Source organism: Scylla paramamosain, chromosome 21 (assembly GCF_035594125.1).
Source record: "Scylla paramamosain isolate STU-SP2022 chromosome 21, ASM3559412v1, whole genome shotgun sequence".
NCBI classification, from domain to species: domain Eukaryota; kingdom Metazoa; phylum Arthropoda; class Malacostraca; order Decapoda; family Portunidae; genus Scylla; species Scylla paramamosain.
This window is the reverse complement of record NC_087171.1, coordinates 20733345-20747915: the sequence shown is the minus strand read 5'-3', so window position 1 is coordinate 20747915 and position 14571 is coordinate 20733345. Positions and strand designations below refer to the sequence as shown.

At 39.6% G+C, this 14571-nt stretch overlaps 1 protein-coding gene across 3 annotated transcripts; it reads right to left on the bottom strand.

Annotated features, from left to right (window-relative positions):
* Positions 1 to 8776: 8776 nt before the first annotated feature.
* On the bottom strand, positions 8777 to 13256 carry LOC135111213 (uncharacterized). Of its 3 annotated transcripts, none has more exons than XM_064024331.1 (4): positions 13160 to 13256; positions 11961 to 12123; positions 11330 to 11380; positions 8777 to 10388 (listed from the first exon to the last, which is right to left on the bottom strand). In XM_064024331.1, exons 2-4 carry the CDS (start codon positions 12065 to 12067, stop codon positions 8948 to 8950), a joined length of 1599 nt encoding a protein of 532 aa, XP_063880401.1. In that variant the 5' UTR covers positions 12068 to 12123; positions 13160 to 13256; the 3' UTR covers positions 8777 to 8947. The 3 variants fall into 3 exon arrangements, with proteins under 3 accessions (XP_063880401.1, XP_063880400.1, XP_063880402.1); XM_064024330.1 differs by having other exon boundaries at positions 12963 to 13238; XM_064024332.1 differs by lacking the exon at positions 11330 to 11380 and having other exon boundaries at positions 12963 to 13238.
* Between the last annotated feature and the right edge of the window lie 1315 nt (positions 13257 to 14571).

The following is a 14571-nucleotide window of genomic DNA, read 5'->3' as shown; positions in this document are numbered from 1 at the left end:
GAATGTGTATTACTACCATGCAATTCTGTCACAGCTATCACCATTATCACTGCCACCAATTTAAACATACTTAACACTACATGGGTTGAGGGAAGCATTACACTGTTTCTTACTTATCAGCTTACTGCCATGGTTTTATCTATGCAGAAAATGGTGATCATTCATTTTCAGCTTGATATGTTACTGAAAAAACCTTTACACAAATATATTTTCTGATCCAGTTTGCACTTATGAAAAAATGACCAAATATGTGTATCTACCTTATCAAATATCTAAAAATTACTGGTCTTTGTTAATGGTATTGATGATTCATAATCAGTTAACGGCTTTATGACCTAACCTCACATGCTGCCGGCGGCCTCTGTGACTCTCTTCCCCGTAACCCTTGATGGAGTCCCCTAGGAAGTCGACAACCCTGGGATGGGCATTGCACTTCTCCAGAGCTGCACCGTAGACAGTCTATAAGCATACTATGGCTTAGGAGGGAAACAAGTCTTATCAATCTTGTTTACCTAGTTGTGGTTTACAGGAGGAGGAGTCTATGCTCATGCTGTCCTGTCTCACTATTTACTATTATACAGTCTCTCTTAATAATCATATATTGTCCTATGTGTACTTTCATATGTTTTCACCTAGGGCATCACAGAAAGGAAACATGCATTAAAAAAATCTACAATACTGAATAATACATGTAATTTGCTTCTGCAAAGTCACAATCATTCAACAGTTCAGGCCAAATAATACACAGGCAATCATTACCTGAGGAGAAAAAGAGGAGAGGAGTTCCTTACAGACAGTGTAGATCATAAGACCAGTGACCCCAATGCTAACAAAAAATCACAGCTGTCTAGGTGGTGGTGCGCGTTGCCTCACGAACTGTTATGATGGTAGGTACTTGTTTAATGTTTAATGAAGGTGAATAAATTTTTTTTTTCTGCAATCTTGGTACTGGATTCTTCCCATCAAGATCACTGTTATTCTATTTTCCATCACGAACACATAATCAGAAAGTTGAACCATTTGGAGTGAGAAAGTCAGCATGATTGGGTGAAATATTTTCACCATTTTGAAAGTTGGTAGAATCCCAGTGGGGAAAACAAATGAACATAAATGATGAGATTGTCAGAAAGGACCTAAAAAAAGCAAAATACGAAAGATAACTGCATATATTGAGGTGCTTAAAAGCCTGCAATTAGGCAATAAAAAAGCAGACTCATGTATGAAAGCTGATCACTGCACTGAATCACTGTGGCCTTGTCTGTAGTTGTGAATTTGGCAGTTACAAGAGCTAATCACCATAATGTCAATTCTTACATTCAACAACACACTGACACAATTTTTGCCCTTAACTCAATGACATAATTCTTGCTTTCAACAACCCAATGACACAATTCTTGCTTTTAAAACCTCAATGACAATTTGGGTTCAATACAATTCTTTATCATAATAACTAGCTGATCTGAAGTGAAGTAATCATATTATATAAGTCATGCCTACGTCCATAACAAAAGTTCAATTTATGTTAACTACAACTCAATTCGGATGATATTGCCAGTTTCTGTGGTTCACTGATCTGACACTGAAAAAAAAGTGCCTGTATTAGTAACTCAGACATCACAAGATTCATGCTCTAACAAATTAATCAATCAAATCTTTACCAGCTTTTCCCAAACAACAGAAGAACACAACAGAATAATAATTCTTAAAATGCATTTCAGGTTTCCAGTACATAACACTTACCTTTGTGTGTGAACCCTCCATCTTGCTGGGACTTCACGTCTTTGGATATACTTTTGTTTCTTGCCACATGCTGACTTAAAGAAAGAGTGCGCACATTCCACGTGTGACCCACAGGCAACCGTAAGGCCACACACTTACGGCATAATTCTCGAGACACCAACAGCATGGCTGGCTACACTTGGGTCTGTAAATGAAGAAAAGGGTCTACATAAGGAATGTTGGCATGATCATGGAAGGCCCAGTTCTTTGATTTTATTCTAGTGAAGTAATGCCACTACTCAATGATTAATTTTCATATGAGCAGAATTACATAATTTGCTATTAAATAATGAAGCTTTCAATTAGAATATGAGGAAAGATCCTAATTCTCATCAGCTGCAGCAATCTGGAAAGGAAAGCTGTGGTGACTTATTAGATTTTAGTCAGGCCAGTCTATACGATAAAGAGTTTGGCACCCATGGAGAATTGTGGTCTTGGCTGGTTGGGCCAACTGCCTGCCTACTGGTATGAGTTGCCAGTTTGTAGAAACTGGAATCCCAAACTGGTTGAGACTGCAGCCTGCCAGTACAAGTCACTAGTTATGCATTTCTGTTGCAGTGTTACCATGTTGGGCAAGTGAAGATACTGCCATGCTGTGTGGGACAGGTTAACAACTAATGTAGCTATACAAACCCTATTTTTTTTATGTATACATTTATTTCATCTATTTATTTTTTCTCACACAGACACTACCATCACAATCTCTCCTATGCTATCACATTCTCTTCCAGTTTCTATCATGCACTCACACACACATGATATGATACCCATCTTGTGACATGACAGTGTTCACATTTCTTGCATGGAGAGAGAGAGAGAGAGAGAGAGAGAGAGAGAGAGAGAGAGAGAGAGAGAGAGAGAGAGAGAGAGAGAGAGAGAGAGAGAGAGAGAGAGAGAGAGAGAGAGAGAGAGAGAGAGAAATTTGATATCTAAAAAAAAAAAATATTAGGAGGCTTACACTTACATAATGAGGATAATAAATATATTAAAAGATAATCAATATAATATGTACATATTTACAATCCTTGGTTCATTGAGCCTAAGTTCTTTTATTAGGGTTGCCATATATGAACTATCAAAATTCCGGACACCTTCACTAACACCTGATTATGGTCCTGATATGATACTGGAAAACATGTAAATTAATTAAAAGAAACTCAACTTATTTATCTTTGCATATGGCTGATAATCTTGAATTCTGTTTTTCCACTTAGCTTAGTTGCTGTCTTCTAATTCTTCTTCAACCACTGCGTGTGTTGCTTGATGTGCCGATGCATATTTTTCTTTAGATCTTATATTTTTAAGTAGTTCCTTGTTGGACTTTAAAAAGTTGAAGAAGTCAACGCAAGAGGTCTCTCGGTAGTTGTACTGTATAGTCAGAATACCTTTCATTGTATCAACACTCAGCTTGTTCCTTTCCTTTGTCAACTGACTTTGCATCAGCGAAAAGACTCGCTCCACATTAGCATTGTGGGATGTTACAGCAAAAAAGAATTGTGCAATTCTGAGCAGTTCTGAGTGGCATTCAATATTCTTTGATGCTTCAAAGTATCTGGTCCATTTTTTATGTGCTGCTAATTTACTGAAGTCCTCATCATTCTTGTTCCTTTCTACAAACTGCCTCAAGCTACAAACTTGATCAAAGCACTTTACATCATCAAGCTCTATTCCCTTGTCTATCAAGTATACAACACAAGGTTCCACATCAGTCCAGTTTGGCATTTCACTCAAGACCATCCACTTGAAACAAGAGAACTCTTCCAGTGGTTTCATCCACTTAGCTAAGTACTCTGAGCATCTGTTGTACAGGTTAACTACTTCAACACAAAACATGTTACACTCTTCTTCTTTTCCTTCTGTGTGCTTCTGAGCAATTAGTCCTTTAACTTTTAAAGACATGAAATCCTGGTTCTTTCTTTCTGCAAGTACTTTACACGCAGACTCCAAATTTGTCAGCACTTCTACAACAGAGTTGCTTTCCTTTTCAATTATTTGAATGTGTGTGTGAAATACAGCCATTAAAGAGTGCGTGTGCCAGAGGTAAATCTCACTCATTTCATTTTCAAAGAATTTTTTTATTACTGTTGGTGGTTGCTCTTGTGAAAGAAAGAAGGACTTAAGAGCAGGAAACATCTCTATCAGCCTTGTGATGCCAGGAAATAGTGACAGCCAACGACTCCTACTATGAGAGAGAAGTTTCCTGTACTCAGCCTCAGCAAATTCTCAATACTCCTTTAATTTTTCAGAGCAAACAGTGTAGATATCAAAATACTGATAAATCTTATTGATAATATTTTCAATATCAATATCTATTTTTTCTGCTCCATGATGAACACAGTTATTCAGAATATGTGCTGGGCAACCTACTCCAATCAATGACTTTTCCAACATCTTCAGATTTGCAAACACATTATTCCCTTCTTCGTTACACTTGAGTTCTCCAAACATTGTATTGCAGTTGTCACCTGTAAATGCCACACACTTTTTAGTAAGCCCATGTTTATCTAGGGTTTCTTTCACATATTTGGCAATAGTGTCTGTAGTCTCATTTAGGGTGTTCTTAAACTCAATCAGTTTTGACTGTAAACCACCATTCTTCCAGTCAAAGTACTGAATAATTACAGGAAATAGCTTTGATGCATCGTGATTACTATTATCTGTAGTAATTCCACAGTATACTACTTCAATTTCTTTTAGGCTTTTTAAGGCAACATCAACAGTATCAGGTGCAAGCACGGCTTTTATAATAGCTGCTGTCTTTGTTCGAGCACTAGAAAACTTTCTTGTCACCTCAGAATCAGGAAAAGTTTTTTTCAGCAAAACAGATGAACAATCCATGGATAAGAAACTACCGTGATGTTTGACAGTGTGAAATGCATAAGCACCTTCTGCAGCACTAACATCTTCAGCTTCACTTCCTGGTTTAACAAAATAATGTGTCATCTTCATTGATGAACCCTCTTCTTGCACTGCTCTCTTATGTTTCTCAGAGCTCACATGTGACTGTAAGACATTAATGCCTTTATGTACCAGTGAGACAAATGTTCCTGGTTTACACACCAAACACTCGGCTTCCCACTCATCCCTGCCTTTTTTGATACATGGGAGTTTGTTCTGCATCTCTGCAGTGAATTTACACTTTCATTTGGGCATCTTGACAAGAACAAGTAATAGTTGTAATGATGAGGTCACAAGGCCACAAACAGTAATCCAAACTGATCCCTATCAGAACTGGTGAAAGACTGGGGCGCGAGCGCGACGTCAAGTGAAACGGCATTGGGAAGGCTGCGAGCACTGACTTCATACAGGACCCATACACATCAGAGTCTTGACCGAAACCAAACCAAAGCAGCTGCCACTTGGTGAACCCCCCTCTCTCTCTCTTTCTCTCTCTCTCTCTCTCTCTCCCATCATTTCAACCCAAGGAAATTTAATAAATGTGATTTTTTAACAGTTAGTAATGATGGAAGGTGAAATTCCGGACATTTGAGGGATTTTAAAAAATCCCCCCGGACGCAGATTTCGTTATCTGATTTCTGGATATGTCCGGGAAAATCCGGATGTATGGCAACCCTATTTTTTATGGACCTGTGGTTTTGGTATTTAGTTAGTCATCAGTACAAGTGGATGGGTACTACACCTGCAGCTTATTCATACTGATTACAAATACAAATACATTGATCATTGTGTAAAAAAAAAAAAAAAAAAAAAAAAAAAAAAAAAAAAAAAAAAAAAAAAAAAAAAATAATAATAATAATAATAATAACAATAATAGTACTTATAACAAAGAACAATAACAATGAGAGCAATAATAATGAAAGCAACAATAATGAAAGTAATAATAGCAATAATAACAATAACAATAATAATAATAATAATAATAATATCAGTGACAGCTACATTAATACATTGAATAATAATATAAAAAGTTATAGCGACAATAAATAATACTAGTAGTAATAATAATAATAACAACAACAACAATATATAATAACAATATATAATAATAAGAGAGAGAGAGAGAGACAGAGAGTGTGTGTGTGTGTGTGTGCGCGCACACCCCCTAAACACCTCCAGACACACTCTAACACCCCCTAAACACACCAAATACACTGAAAGCACTGTCACGGAAGACAAATACTACAAAGACAGACAGGACAGCAGGAAAAATTAACCTAAATATTGTTTTCTTAGCATTTTCCTGTTTTATCACCTCCTCTATTCCTTCTCCCTTTCTCTTCCTCCTCTATTTCTCTTATTTTCTTACTCATTCTACTCTTATCTACACGTCTGAGTTTAGAAACACGTGGAAACACCAGGAAAACACTGCAAAGTACGATAAATATTACCGAGGAGACAGTGGAGCCGATCAAGGTCCCGGGTACATGATGGCGGCTGTGACGTCACGGCTATTTTACGTACCGCAACGGATTTCATTTTGAAATTGACCCCTCGAAAAAATGGAGCTAGGCTCGAATGCCTTATATATTATGACTTGACAAATACTTTAAATAATATTCACAATATTATAACAGCTCCAGCCTGAGTAGTATTTAAAAAATATCCAAATGAATTATGGAAAAAATATTGAAATATTCGGTACCATTTAAATCATTGAAAAGTCCACAACATTTAAATTTTCAGGAACGTAAAAAATTTTAAAAAATCTGAACTATCATCTTACACCATCAAAAGTTACCTGGAACGAGAAGTAAACAAATAAAACCGAAATTGTGTAAAAAACAAGTGTTGGAACCTAAACACGATTAAAAACCACTGAAAAGTCCACCCATTTTGACTCAACAACAAGATAAAACACTTTAAAACAAACGAACTATTTTTTCAAGCAATGAAAAGTTAGTTACAAGCTGATATAGAGAGACAATAACACAAAAAGTGTTGTAATCATAACTTTTACCAGGACCATAAACCATTTTTAAAGTCCACTTATTTCTCTCAACAGGAACGAAAAAACACTTTAAAAATTATAAGCGATTTTTAGAAACACAAAAGACGTAATTAGAGCGTGAAATAAAAAAACAAGTTTGTCAAAATACTGCCAAAAAAACACCCCACATTTTCGTAAAGCAACACAAAATTGAACACAACTCAACACAAGCAACGAAAACAATTCTAAAGCAAATAATTATTTTTATAAACCATAAAAACATGCTATACGAGCAAAATAAAGAAGTTAAGAAAAATACCAAAAAAATATTGGAACCCACTGGTTGAAACAGGTTGGCAGAGGTAGCCAGCTATCATGGCGGCCCTTGCCAGCGGAGAGAACGCCCGCTATTTTGCCTGTTATTCTTCCATCGTAACTAAATGAGGCAATGGCGGGTATATCTAGCTAGCGGATATGAAAGCCTAGTCATGTGGCTCCACTTTGTGACGTGTTAGGCTTACAATAAATAAGAGATGAAGCAGGTAAAAGCTCATAATAAGGACGCCCTACCTCTATCTGTTTGTTTACATAGATCTCCCTTCAATATTTAGCTAAATTTTCAGACTCAGATGCGAGGAAACTCTAAATAAATAATAAATAACTTCAAAAACACCCAAATAACGAATAAACTGACAGGAAGTCCGCGAGAGGAGTGTGTAAGGTAAGTTAAGGTAAGGAGTGAGGGCGGTAAGGCTGACAGGAGGAGGCTGCCAACACTGTACTCACCTTAAGTAGCTGTATCTCTCTGGTGCTGCTTGATGGAGGAAAAGCTGCCGGGAATATGCAAACACTGATCGCTATTAGGAGAGTGTGTGGCAAGACTGGCCAGTGCTGACTAAAACAATGTAACACCAATCCCTCCTTCCCCAGCGCCCCTGCCAAAACAATGTAATCACACCACCACCACCGCCAGGAATATGCACTGATCACTATTAGGAGAGTGTGTGGCAAGACTGGCCAGTGCCCACCAAAGCAATGTAACACCAATCCCTGCCTCCCCAGCGTCACCACCACCACCACCAACGCCCCCTGCCCTCACAGCACTATTCCTTAGCCCGCGAGTGACATCTTGATGGTACAGGTGATCTTGATCTTGATGGTACAGGTGGCACAGGATCACTCCTGAGCCAGACTTTTGGATCGGCAACTCCTGTAGAAGGGGAAAAAAAAAAAAAAAAGAGAAACGAACAGCATCCTCTATCCTAATTGTTCATACATCTGGCACGCCACATTCTCCCCAGAAACTCTTTCACCGCCTCAATCATCCTTTCATTCGTCTCTTTACACAGTCCCAGCAACAACACCATCCATTCCTTTCCTGTCTTCTCCACTCTTTCATTCCTATCATGCCCTAACTCAGTCAGTATCACTTGCATCATCTCATTCCTGTCTCTGGCATACTTCACACACTCCAGCACCATATGTTCCACCGTCTCATCCATGTCACACATCTGGCACACTTTGCTGCGGGACTCAGACCACCTGTAACTCCTTGCGTTCACATCCATACACTGTGGCCTCGCTCGGAGGAGAAGATCACCGCTCAGGCTTCCATTATACCACCTTTCATACCTCGGGGCCCTTTTCTCCTTGTGCCATTCCAGGGTCTTCTTTCTTTCCATCTCATTCTTCATTCATTCAGTTCCACACATTTCACTTCCTTGTCTATCTCAATCTTCCATTTTCTCACGTCCCATTCGGCTCCCACTCTGCCTCCTCTTGTTACCACCCATTCACGCTCATTTTGATTCTCCCAGCCATTCTTATCGCCCACACAACTTGTAATCCACTCCTGTCTGTCATTCTCATGCACCTCTTCCTCCATTTGCTTCCACGTTCATTCCACAGGTGCACCTTCCTTGCTATTCATGCATCATCCATTCTCTCAAGCCTAATCTTGTACCTAAGTGTGGCTTTTGTGAGTCTTTCCCTAAAGGTACTCCATCCCATATCACCTCTCAAGGCTAATGATGATAATAATAATAATAATAATAATAATAATAATAATAATAATAATAATAATAATAATAATAATAATAATGGTCTGAATGATATTGATCTTGTTTATTATTACGTGAATGCTTCTGTTGGTATGAGATTGCTCCAGCTAGGACTTTGTAACGACAACTCCACAGAACAACCTGATCCACAACCTGTCGACTGTAGTACAGCGTATTATAGGATCTACGGTGGCCCATGCTCCTCTGTTTAATTTACGCGTCATGTTTCCTGCAGGAACCCGAGGTGACGCAGCGTGTGGAGTGTGCCGCGCAGCAGAGCCTCCTTAAACTTGAGGATATCGTCGTCCAGGACGGTGTGGTTCCTGTAGTACGGACACACTTTTTTAAGCTCAGACACGCACTGCACACGGTAATGTTGAAGGTGAGCCACCTTTGTTGGGATGCGGAAGTAACGACAGTGGGGTGTCAAGCAGGAAAAAGGAAAGTGATTGTGTAGCGTGAGCACCAGCTGAGGGTCATGGAAAGCTTTTATGTAACTTGTGGCTGCTGTGTAGTTGGCAGCGCGGTACAGGTGTTGCAACATGTGCATGAAACGAGGCACGTCCATCGCCCACCCGTGCTTGTCCTGCATTGAATCCAAGAAATACACGTTGCGTGCGTAGTAAGAGGCGTATGGATGATCCTCTCCCGACATAACTTGTGGCGCCACTTGTTCCAGCAGCTCCTTCCAGTTTGGGACTGCTCTGGGCATGATGACTTCGTCAGTATCGAGCAGTACAATGAATTTGTAAAGGTTCATATTTCTATATAAACAATCATTGTACGGAATCACTTCATTTTGCCGCTTGTGTGTAATTTTCTTGTTAATATATGACCTAATAAGCCCACGAACGCTGGGTTGCTCACCTGGAAGCGTCATACTCTTCAGATCAACTCTACCTTGAGATTCGTAAAATCTTAACACTTTGGTAACATTGGGATGGACTTCCAAGTCGTAGAGAAAGACCTTGTCCACCCCTAACAGGAACTGTAGCTCTAACCACTCCACTAATTTGACACTCAAGTCATCGGAAAAAGCCATTCCCTTTACACATATGGCAAAAGTTTGTTTCTGTCCTCCAGGTGGAAGATTGTGGACCACTCGTAGGTTGTTGGTGGACCGATTGCAGCGTCCTTCCACCAGTGAGACTGACTGCGGGACTCGTTGCCTGTGTGATTCAGGAATGACGCACTGCAACAAGTATGGTTGCAGGATGCCGTTCCTATAGTTGCCCCAGCCCCTGACCCAAAGGTACCGATACTCGATCACCTTGGCCACCACAGGAGTACCCTGGCCCTCGTACCACAGCTGGCAGTGAGTCTTGACGGCAGGTTTGACTCGGTCCACCATGCCAAGGATGCGTACAGACGGCCCTGGCCGAGTGAGGGTGCGGTTATCGAAGAAGGCGCTGTACAAATAAAACGTTCCTTCGCTAGAGTGAAAGACTTGCCAGTAGACGTTACTGAAGGACAAGTCGACGAGGTTAGGATATTTGCCGCATTTACTGGCCAGATACGGACGTTTCTCTATGCTGTAGAGTGGCGGAAGGTTGTACACTCGACCCACCACGTCATGTAGCTGCTCCCGCGTGCTGTTGTCCACGTTGGCTCTCAGGTGAAACAGCTCCCTGGGGGTTAACCGCAACGGTGTGACGTAGGTTCTGTTGGAGAGAGGATATTATAGAATGTCTTTTTTTTTTTTTTATCTACTTGTGACTAATGTGATGATAACAATCAGAATAGTACCGTCCTAGGTTCTCCCATCTATAGCAGACTTGTAGTGCCAGAAGCACCTCCGCTCTGGTGAATCCAGAGGCAGTACAAGAATGATGGGGCAGGATGAGGAAACAAGTTTGTGATCGGACTGGTCCAAAAGAGAGGACAATTAAGCCATGTAAAATAATTAAGTTGAAGGTTTATTCACCCGGTTGGTCACTAAAATAAGTTGAAAACCAAAGCTGGTGGTGAACATTGAAATCTCCTAGTATAAAATATTTCAGCATGGGGGAATGGGTGAGAATATGATCCATTTTGGAAGTCAAATAATCAAGCAATTTTACATAGTTGGTTAGGTGAGAGACACAGCTCATATGAATTTAGTGAGAGAGTAACACTGAGGTTTTAGCCAGATGGTGGAAAATTCTGAAGACTCAAATCAAGAAGGTGGGCACGAGAGCAAGCTATATCATCACGTACTATTGCTTTTAGAGTCGATAATCAGTTTTGGTTTAAAATAAAGGATAAAGAAAGTAATAGGAAGCAGAAAAAGGTCTGCAGTCAGCAGACTCTTATCACTGGGTTTCGGTGAAGAATATGAAGCATGGTGAACGTGATGATCCAGATATTGGAAGTTATATCTAAGATTGTGAATGATGCAGAAGTTAATATGGAGAAACATAAAAGAAGTATAGGGCACCTGTAGTCTGTAGTGCTGTGAACTTTAAAGGAAGATTAGACAAATTTATGGAAGGGGTGACAGGTGGAAATAGGCAAGTATGCTTCATACAGGGACTGCCACGTGAAGGCCTGATGGCTTCTTGCAGCTTCCTTATTTTCATATGTTCTTATGTTCTAATGAAATGTCATAAGGCGCGATACATACTCATTGAAGGACAGCAGTAACTCGTCGTCCCCGCTGAACATCATCTGTAACCTAAAAAAAAAAAAAAAAAAAAAAAAAAAAACTGTATAAGTACGTCAACATTCTCATACACCAGAAAAAAAAGTGAGACTCTTTTATGTCCAGAATCAGTGGTTCCCAACCTATGGGTAATTACCTACATGTGGGTAATTTGGATAATTTGAGTAGGTAATGGAAGGCTGAGAAGAAAGGCACTCATATTGTATACGTGTGCATGTATGTGTGCGAAAATGTAATTGTTTGTTCAATATGGGTGTGAGAGAGAAAACAGAGAGAACGGACGCGTCTCATATGGGACAAATAACAGGCGATGGGCGCGGCGGAGTCACTGAGACTGGGGACAGAGGGGAGAGACACTTGGTCAGTAAACGGGTAATGTAATGAAAAGAACCACTGGTCTAGATGTTGTCCTGCTTCATGTTCGTATCCGACTACTAGCTTAATTTTGATCGATGAAATGTAATACTGAATATCCTGGTTTCTTGTGTGGATATCGAGACTTTAATTGTGAACAAATCTCATTAAGATAATTTCTGTAAATGAGAGAAGTGAACTTTTTATTTATTTTTTGCTCAGGATCTAAAGAACTTACATGAAAATGAGGACGATCGAACAAACGATGAAATTGACGCAGCATTTCTTTCTAAGCCAGCGATACACTATTTTCTGCAGCACACTACGTGGAAAATCTTGCATCATGATATGGTGAGAAACACTGGACTCTATCCCACTCTTCACTCAGCCTTAGTGTGCAGCTAAAATACAAGAATAAATAAATTAATAAATGAGACACATCGTCAGCTTCATGTTGCACTCGTGCGCATGTATTCTTATTTGTGTGGCATCATTAAACATCCATACGCATCTAAATACAGTATTAAAGAGGCAGATTGTTTGAGTGTTCATTTGTTTGCTTCTCTCTCTCTCTCTCTCTCTCTCTCTCTCTCTCTCTCTCTCTCTCTCTCTCTCTCTCTGTGTGTGTGTGTGTGTGTGTGTGTGTGTGTGTGTGTGTGTGAATGGCGATAGTTGTGAAGTATTTGCCAGCTGACCAAGGACTGCACTCAGACAGATAAATGCTAGTTCGAGGTTTCAGTAACCTACATGATATAATTAGTATGACAAAGCACACAAAGTACAAATCACACGCGAATACAGCGCAACAGAAAACCTTGCAGTAGAAAATAATGGTTGGGAGACCTCAACAGATGACGCACGAAAGCGAAGGTTTATCCAGGTGTCACTCTGGCACGTTGTGGACGCGTCTTCCTCCTCAGCGTTGCGGGAGAGGAATGATCACTGACAGGTGCAAGAGACGCTCACAGCTGACATTATTGTGGGCCAAAATATAATCATATAAAGCTGCACTGTATGTGAGTGTATATGTAACGTTGTGAGGACTTACATCTTTAGGGCACTTTTCCCACACCAGACCAGATGAACACCCACGAAAAAATCGACAAAAGAATAGTAAAAGCATATCAAGAATACTAATATAGAGTATGTTTGTATGCGTTGAGGAAATGTAGCAGCAACCACAATCTCCTACTCCACCCATACTCCTTCCATCCACACACACACACACACAGACACACACACAATGCTGTTCTTGGTGCTGCTGTTGCTGCTGCTGCTCCTGCTGCTGTTGTTGGTGGTGGTACTGATGCTACTCCTAGTGCTAATTCTGCTGGTGCTTCTTCCGGTGCGGGTGTTACTAGTGTTGGTGTTGTTAATGCTGCTCTTGGTGCTGTGTTTGGTGGTGATGGTGGTGGTGGTGCCGTTGCTTATACCCACCGATGCAGTTGGTGCCGGTGTTAATGGTTGATGGTACGGGTGCTAGTGCTGTTGGTGCTGATAGGTGTTACTGCAACTACTGGTCCTGCTGCTTTTATTGTTTACCGTGGCCACCACCTGCTGCACACACCTGTGGTTCTGTGCTTATATATATATATATATATATATATATATATATATATATATATATATATATATATATATATATATATATATATATATATATATATATATATATATATATATATATATATATATATATATATATATATATATATATATATACGAGTATATATATATATATATATATATGAAAAGAATATTAATAATAAGAACAATGTTCACATATATGTTATACTAGTCCTACGGGCCTTGAAGAAGAACAATTATAGCTTTCAGCCAGTGCTGTAATATTCCATGGCAGGGCCCCAAGGCTTCGAGCTCCTATGGGCCCCTCAACAACAAATATTGGATGTGGCTGTAGAACAAGTAAAGATGCCTCAGAGTGACTGGTAATTAGGGAAACGTGTACCAAGTAGCAGCCAAAGTGTTTAATTACGTGTTATACAACGTTGTGACTCGTCTCTGATCGCTGACACACACACACACACACACACACACACACACACACACACACACACACACACACACACACACACACACACACACACACACACACACACACACACACACACACACACACACACACACACACACACACACACACACACACACACACACACACACACACACACACACACACAGGGCAGTGAAACAGGTGGTTAGTGCAGTATTAACACTGCATCATCATTACTACCACACCACCACATCAGCATCATCAGTTTTCTTATTAGCACGCCTATGATTATTTTTGACATTTAATTTGTAACTAAAAAACATAAGGAACATGTCCCAAGTAATAATGTCCAATAAAACCTAGTCTAGCAATTTGTATTTTCAAATTTACAATGCATCAGTTGCTGGGTTTGAAAAATTATTTTCTTTATACGACGAGGAATTTGTGTTTTCTGTATTTATCTGGAAAGTAAAAAAAAAAAAAAATGTATTCAGAATATGTATTAGAATCTAGTCTGGCTGTGCTTTCTTTCTTGATATTACATATTTTTTGTGGTGCCGTTCATAAAAGTTACAGATTTTTTAAAGATTTTTCTTTAATATTAGTCAGCCAGGAAGTTTTTTGATATTCATGCTATTTGTTATAATACAAAGTCAAAATATGTAGTGCATTCCATTCTGGGTGTCTTCTTTCTTCCTGCGATTTTGAAAATGAACTGCCTAATGTAAATATAGGAGCTGAGATGCACACTTTCTGTCTCTCCCTTCCTATCTGTACATCAATATTTACCCAAGATTCCGGCTGCTTCCAGACTCAGACATAAAGAAAAGCCAGA

What these genes read in the sequence shown, in the direction of transcription:
- LOC135111213 (XM_064024331.1), bottom strand. Translation starts at nt 12,067, where the DNA reads ATGATGCAAGATTTTCCACGTAGTGTGCTGCAGAAAATAGTGTATCGC. An exon ending in TCGATCGTCCTCATTTTCAT is followed by an intron (nt 11,381 to 11,960) that starts GTAAGTTCTTTA and finishes TTTTTTTTTTAG; the next exon opens with GTTACAGATGATGTTCAGCG. An exon ending in TTACTGCTGTCCTTCAATGA is followed by an intron (nt 10,389 to 11,329) that starts GTATGTATCGCG and finishes TCTCTCCAACAG; the next exon opens with AACCTACGTCACACCGTTGC.